Source organism: Sinocyclocheilus anshuiensis, unplaced genomic scaffold, assembly GCF_001515605.1.
Source record: "Sinocyclocheilus anshuiensis isolate Anshui unplaced genomic scaffold, SAMN03320099.WGS_v1.1 scaffold1365, whole genome shotgun sequence".
Taxonomy (NCBI): Eukaryota; Metazoa; Chordata; class Actinopteri; order Cypriniformes; family Cyprinidae; genus Sinocyclocheilus; species Sinocyclocheilus anshuiensis.
The window spans coordinates 879359-887300 of record NW_015551032.1 but is presented as its reverse complement, the minus strand read 5'-3'; the positions used below and the strand labels follow the sequence as shown (position 1 = coordinate 887300).

At 37.4% G+C, this 7942-nt stretch overlaps 1 protein-coding gene across 1 annotated transcript in view; it reads right to left on the bottom strand.

Moving 5' to 3' along the window:
• The window catches only part of LOC107661219 (extracellular matrix protein FRAS1-like), a 133051-nt gene that overhangs the window by 12538 nt on the left and 112571 nt on the right, over positions 1 to 7942 (bottom strand). The window contains exons 49-55 of the mRNA XM_016450718.1: positions 6206 to 6346; positions 4717 to 4944; positions 2887 to 3000; positions 2553 to 2703; positions 1143 to 1302; positions 891 to 1059; positions 526 to 772 (exon numbers count right to left, since the gene is read on the bottom strand). Coding sequence (XP_016306204.1) covers positions 526 to 772; positions 891 to 1059; positions 1143 to 1302; positions 2553 to 2703; positions 2887 to 3000; positions 4717 to 4944; positions 6206 to 6346 — 1210 coding nt within the window. The remainder of the gene's footprint in view (positions 1 to 525; positions 773 to 890; positions 1060 to 1142; positions 1303 to 2552; positions 2704 to 2886; positions 3001 to 4716; positions 4945 to 6205; positions 6347 to 7942) is intronic.

The window sequence follows — 7942 nt, the reverse complement described above, 5'->3', positions numbered from 1 at the left end:
ATGTTCCAAAAAAAAAAAAAAAAAAGACAATATTAAAATTATGGTCAATAAACTGATATTTATTTTCATGTTATAGGCTGATAACCGACAAATTGCTGCTATTAAAATGTATACTATTATGTCTAAATAGAATAGAATAAAATAAGACGGCTGAAATCAAAATGTGTAATATTTATAATATTGGATGTAATGTACAGTATTAAAAGTGGATATTTATTTTGAGATTTGCTAAAGATTACATTTAACAGTGTTAATAAATTAGTGTTTTGAAAGATTAACTATAAGTGAGCATTTAATGAAGCCAAAGTATGATCCTGCATCCTTAAATACAAGGTAATCAGTACACACACCACCCCCAATATTCAGATTAGGGGCTGATCCTTAAATTAACACATTTTACCGTCCTCAGTCTTTCATATGAAGTTATATTCTTGAGCATGATTATTTTATGGAATAGGATTTATAACGTATGCAGATATGAAGACCTTTTAATTAAAAATAAATAAATAAATGGGTTCCACTGACCATTTCTTTCAATAGGAGCAAAGATAAAGCCTGTGCTCTCATTGACATGGTAGGTCTTCTTATCAAACTGCAGGGTGGGTTCATCCTCCGTGTCATTGATATTGACTTTAGCACGGGTCACTGACCCCAGCAGGGCGTACACTGGCATACTCAGCTCCACATTAAAGCTCTCAGTGTTCTCAAAGACCTGGTCATCATTGATCACAATGGTGCACACCTTGGTGTCTTCTCTCTCATCAAACTGAACCTGGGGAACCACATTAAAGAACATTTTAATTGATGACTTCATCAATCTATCAAATATCAGGGAATTTGATTATTATGGAATAACACTTTTAAATAATAAAGAATACACTAGAACATACTTGTCCGGCATACTCAACATAGTCCTGTTGTCCGGCCCGAGAGCCCATGCTGGAGGTGGAGGTGGCAGTGCCTTGCTCAGTTCGACACAGCACAATAGCATACTGGTTCAGATTGCCGGTCCTCTTCACTGTGACCGCCACGGTTCCGTCTTTTTCACTAACATTGTAGCTGCAGACAGAAAACAACACATTACTGAGAACGAGTAGTTGGTTAGATGAAGTCATCAAGAACAAAAACTGAGGCAGCCGCACCTCTTGTGCTCAAAGCTGATAAGAGACCACTGGATGTGAAACACATTGTCACTGACAATGTTGGGTTTGCTGTCCTTCACAAGGAACCTGAAGTTGTCCATGGTCTCTTGAACATTGTCCTCACTCAGAACGTATCGGATAAGGCCCAGGTTTATGTCAGCTGCAAAACAGAATAAATTAAGTTACCTTTTACAACTCCAAATGTACTAGCCGAATTTGATGAAGGCGCATTTAGTTTGTAACACCAAGCGTACACTCCAAGACTGAAGCTTGTTGTCCTGCACACATCTAGAGCCCCAGTTTTTAGTTTTTGTACGAAACAAATCACAGACTATGTGCGTCAATTACAAGATCATTCTCCTCACCTACTGTGGTTATTATCCCAAAATTAGTTCTCATACTAATTCAGTGCCAGAGCTGATTCTTGAAAACAGGTCAGTGAACAATATGGAGGAAGGCTTGTGGTTGATTTTGGACAGGACAGGAAAAACAAGCACAAAAGACAGTGGATGACGTGCAGATGTTTTTTTTTTTTTGGCTTTTTTTTTGGGTCCCACTTTATATTAAGTGGCCTTAACTACTATGTACTTACATTTAAATTAATCATTTGGTACAATGCACTTATTGTGCACATATACGTTTTTACATTGTACTTGTATTTTAAAAATACCTGCATGTTGCACACATCTAGAGCCCCAGTTTTTAGTTTTTGTACGAAACAAATCACAGACTATGTGCGTCAATTACAAGATCATTCTCCTCACCTACTGTGGTTATTATCCCAAAATTAGTTCTCATACTAATTCAGTGCCAGAGCTGATTCTTGAAAACAGGTCAGTGAACAATATGGAGGAAGGCTTGTGGTTGATTTTGGACAGGACAGGAAAAACAAGCACAAAAGACAGTGGATGACATGTGCAGATGTTTTTTTTTTTTTGGCTTTTTTTTTGGGTCCCACTTTATATTAAGTGGCCTTAACTACTATGTACTTACATTTAAATTAATCATTTGGTACAATGCACTTATTGTGCACATATACGTTTTTACATTGTACTTGTATTTTAAAAATACCTGCATGTAATTACATCTGTAATTACATTTATAATTACACGTTTGACCAATCCCTTACACCTTAACCCACTCTTAAACCTAACCATACCACCAAACCTGTCCCTAACCTTACCAGTATCCCACCTCAATAGCAGCTAAAGTGTTTTGCAATACATTATGAACACAATAAATACATTGTACTTATTTTTTGATGTAAGTACATAGTAGTTAAGGCCACTTAATATAAAGTGTGACCAAATCGTGGCTGTGTCTTTCTGTTGGCTATGCTTTGGGGGGTTTTGTCACAGAACAGCTTCAGCCTTGTAGTGTGCTCTTGGCTTTGGGAGGTGTCAATAATACCTTGCGCGAAAGAGGTGATAGGGTTGCCAGGATTGAGTTTACTCTCCAGGTAGCCGTGTTTAGCTTCTGTAATGACTTCATAAGTCAGCTGTCCATCATCTGTGTCCGGATCAATAGTGAGAAGCTCTTTCTTGGTGATCAGATTGGTGGCCTAGAATCCCGTTTCACATCAAAATGTAATTTTATGCTTTGGTTAAAGAGAAACTTGCACTAATGCAAGATAAAGCCAGTAGGAGGCAGAAATGTACTGTTAGTTGAGATGTCAACACCTCATCGGGTGAATTAATTAGGCTCTTATGTGATTATAAATACAAAACAGTGTTACTAAAGTGACCTTATTTTCCATGTACTCCAGCCACTGCAGGCCCAGGTTGGTGACAATACGAGGGGTCCCGTCATCAACAGGTAAAATATCGATTTTAAACTTTTGTGGAGCAGCGGTGACAACCTGAAACAAAGGGTATTTACACACAATGTAAACCCTCCTGGCTGATACAAACCCTGTTTCATGTATTTCCAGAAGAGTAATTGCTTCTCATTTACCAAAAACGCTCACTTTAATATCCATTCAATCTCAGATCAAACCTATTTAAATTCTAATGTGAAGTCGAGCTTTCTAAAGTGCTGAGTAATGGTGTTCTAGGCCTTCCTGATTAAACACTGTCATCGGGCTGCTATTTTGTCATCTTATGACAAGACGAGGTGCCCCTTTTTCAGTGACCACTGAGAGATCATTTACCTCCCAGAAAAACTGACTGCCAGCTGACGCAGCTGGAAGAGGAAAAAGCGACTGCTGATGGATAGAGTTATTATGATGGAGGGAGAGAGCTTGACTCTGTCTAAATGGCTATGTTAAACAAATGGACAGGATACATTCAGGTGATTCATATGGTAATTTATATTCATGCCTTTATAAATATAATGAGCCATTTTCAAATGCAAAAATGTAAGTTCCCCTTCAGGAACTCGAGCTGCGTCGAAGTCGCTTTGGGAACGCCCCTGCGTGACCGCGTTCTGAAGCACGTGTCAAATCAGTCCAATGGAGTAGCGAGACGTCACGAGCGGGGTGACGTAAGCACCAGAAAGTATAAAAGCGCATCTGGCAGAGCGCAAACCAGCTTCTGCTCTTCAGTAGCGCTCTGTGTATGTGTCTGTCTATTTACTGTTGTCCGTCCGCACAAGCATATATATAAAACAATCATGAAAGTCTATGGCGAGCGAACGGCATTACAAACGCTGTGTTCCTCCCTGCCCACGATATCTGGTGACGGGGGATACACACGATTTGTGTCGTTTGTTTGGGAACGGAGCATGCACGGTCAGCTCTTGAGGGGGCTGATTGATTTGACACGTGCTTCAGCACGCGGTCACGCAGGGGCGTTCCCAAAGCGACTTTGACGCAGCGTCTCGTTCCCTCGGGGAACCATGGTTACATACGTAACCTAGAGACGTTTGTGTGCATACACTACTGTTCAAAAGTTTGATTGTATGATTTATTAATGTTTTTGAAAAAAAAACGTTTATTATGCTCACCAAGGCTGCATTAATTTGATTTAAATTACTATAAAAACTGTAATATTATGATATTGTGAAAAAATATTAATTTATTCCAGCCATTACTCCAGTCTTCAGTCTCAAGATCCTTCTGGTGCTCAAGAAACATCATGTTAATATATTACAACTACTACAAACTAACTTGTAGTAGTTTTTGGTTGTGAAATATTTTTTTTAATACATGGTACAAACTATTTCCACAAGGAGATCACCCAGCAGCTCTCACTTAGTTTCCCAATGAAGATGGAAAGCAGAGGTTGTTGTTGAAAAATTTGTTAGTGAGGTCAGCAGGGGGCGCTCACCCTGTGGTCTGTGTGGGTCATAATGCCACAATATAATGACGGGGCCACTGTGCTTTAAAAATGCAGTGTCCTTCAGATGACATGCTGAACTGAGGTCATGACTGTCTGTGGTCATTAAAAATTACCAGGGTGTTTCTTTTAAAGAGTACAGTAGGTGTATAACCCTGATCAAAAAATCATCTCTATGAGTATTTACTATATTTGGAGGACATTTTCAGAAATATGGCCCTCTACATACAGCTATTAATATAACACTGATGACAACTGGTCACATGGACAAGCTCAAATAACTCAGGAAGTCTACTGACCTCTTTTCCACCCTCTTCGATGATGAAGAACATGTTGGTGCCATCACCAACAGTGAAGGTGAATCGGTCTTTGAGGGAGTTACTGCCGTCATGGTTGTAACTGATGCGGTTCTGATAGATGTCGTCCATAGTGAAGGTGTTGGTCTGACGGTAATGCTGACCATTACTTGTGCGCTCAATGGTCCCGTGACGAGGAGCCTGAACAACAGTGAACGTAACAGAGTCCTCCTGACAGAGAATTTAAGGGAGAGAGAACAGGTGTGAAATTAAATGAAATTGCCACTAAGAAGTACATGAGCACTGATGTTAAATGCAACGGATGTCAGCTGTGTGCACCGGAATATTTGAGTCGAGCAGGGCAACAGTATTTTCCCTCTCGCTCAAAGTGTTCTGTAATCACTCTGGGTTTTCCATTTCCATCTCCTCACTCGTTCTCTGCACTAGTATGACTGTTCATAATTTTGTCTACATAGACTAAACATCTGAGATGAGAGAGTTACACTAGTGTTTGGGGTCAGCAAGGATACATTAAATTCATCAAGTGACAGTAAAGGCATTTATTATGTTACAAAAGATAAATGCTGTTCTTTTGAACATTCTATTCATCAAAGAATCCTAAAAAATGCATCAGTGTTCACAAACAATATTAAGAAGCACAACTGTCTCAACATTCATAACAAGAAGAAAGGTTTCTTGAGCACCAAATCAGCATAGAATGATTTCTGAAGGATCATGTGACAGATTTGCCATTACAGGAATAAATAATTTTTTAAAAATATTTTAAAATAGCAAACACCTATTTTAAATTGTAATAATATTTTACAATATTACTATTTTTACTGTATTTTCGATCAAATAATTGCAGCTTTGGAGAGAGTACTGTAAGAGATTTCTTTCAAAATCTTACTGACCCCAAACATTTGAATGGTGGTTTATGTATTATCCACCTATTTCCATATGTGACAGGAACTTGTTTTTCTTTTCAAAAACCTTAATAAATCTTTGGTCATCCCTCACATTCACACTCATTCCGTATTTGTGATGGTAATTTTTACAATAATATTTCACAAATGCCATCTTCTAATAGTCTGTCAAATACAAAGTTCAATTCTTGCTGACATGTAATATTTGCATTATGGGCTGTTAACATGTATTAGAGATGGATCAAGAAAACATTAATGCTCTGACTTCCAAAAAGAAATAGGGGGAAAAAAAGCTCCAGGCAAAATCGTGCAAATTCCACACTCCACTTCCACTCAGCGGCGCAATCTCTGGTCTGCACTATATTAAATTCGCATAGAAATCCATTACAGTAACATTAAACATACAGTCCATTTTTAAATCTAATGTATGGCATTTAAATCCTACATAAGCTTTGATGAAAATCCTTATGCTTCATCTTTTTCTTTTTTTTTTCAAAGAATAAATAAAGCACAACCACAGCAAAATTGAAAGCACAGTCGGGGTAAAACTCTGCGATAAGTGATACCTCTGTGTCAGCATCGGTAGCCTTCAGCTCAAACTCAGTGATGGTCTTCCTCACTCCTTCCTGCACCCTCATCCCTGGCACCTGCAGGATGGGCAGAGAATCGTCCACCGGCCGGATGCTGATATAGAATGTCTGTGAAATCTGAAGGACAACAGCATCACAGTAATGAAATAATTAAATGCGCAGTGCTCAGTAACTGAATCTAGATATGGGCTCAATTGTTCTGCCGCACACAATCTAATTTCCCACTAATTAGGTTTATGTAATTATCCTATCAGAGTAACAGAGAGACCATAAAGAAAAGCGGCTTTAAACCACTGACAGCTAAAGTGAATTAGACAAATAATGCAAAAACTCATCCTTAATAAAAGTGCGGAAAGAGAACATAGAAAATGAGTACATTAAAAATGTACTTAGCAATTTTTTCTCATTAAAAATGTTTAAATCCTAAAGAAATTAGCATTTTGAAAAGCATGACTGAATCATGACTCCACTCATGTCAGTATTATTTGATACTGGAGCAGGTCCAATTAATACTACTGACTTTATTTGTGTAACCACATTATTACTGGACGCATTTGCTTTCAGGATAAATTAACCATAGCTGACTGTGTCTAAAGCATTTCTACAATGGAACTGGCATCAGAAAAGATTGTTTCTGCATCCATGCCACTAGGTGTCAGTATAAGTATAAGACAATTGCCACATAGACTAGTGCGGCATTAATAAAAAATGCACCTTTAATTTGGCAGCACAATACAAAAACACAAAGTGTATTTACGCATCATTTTCCACTCAAAATGGCAGAAGAGTGTTTCCCGCAGAGAGAAAAGCCCATTGTAGGATAACTGTGTGTTCATCTCTTTCAGACACTCACTAGGCAGCCTGTGTTTATTCAAGCTCTTTCGGCCCTAATTAGTGTGTGTGTGGGTGTGTATGTGTTTATAATGGAAAGAAAAGGGGTGAAAGGAAGAGAGTATGAAAAGGCAAGAGGGAGGATTGAGATTACTGTGGGAGGAAGTGTGTGTGTTCAGCATGAGTAGAATGAGAAATAGAAAGCGAAGGGTGGGCATGTACGTGTTTATATCCATGTTAGTTACCGTGAATGATGAGTGTGTTTAATCATTTTTTATAACAAATTCTATCATTAGCAGAACAACTTGAGTGAAAAGTTCAGCTGAAAAATGAATTATTGTAATATTTTAGTATTTATTTTGTGCCTCTTTTACAGCCACTATTTTAATATTATTTATATACTACTATAGTATTTATTAATATTTTGAATTATTTTATAATTTCAGTAACTTTAAGTAATCTTTAGTAACAAGAGAACATTTCTCATTTTGTTTTTAAGTTTTAAAGTTTTATGTTTTTTAAGATTTAGTTTTTCTTTCAATATTTACTGTATATTATTTTTTATTTTATTTTATTATTTAGTTCAATAATTAACAAAAACTATTTGTAACACTGAGCAGTACATGAGCTGCAGATACTACAGAAGTTTGTGTAAAACAGATGATCATGTTCTCCAGCACAATTTGAGAAGAGCATCTTGTGCTTCAATGGCAGAAGAACATCTGAGTGCCCATACAAAGAGTCACATGATTAATGGCACTAATTGTATTATTTGATTAGCGAAATTTTACACTTTTCAGAATCCAAGTCTTCTGCTCATCTCCAGTTTTATATATATATATATATATATATATATATATATATATATATATAAATCCCCCT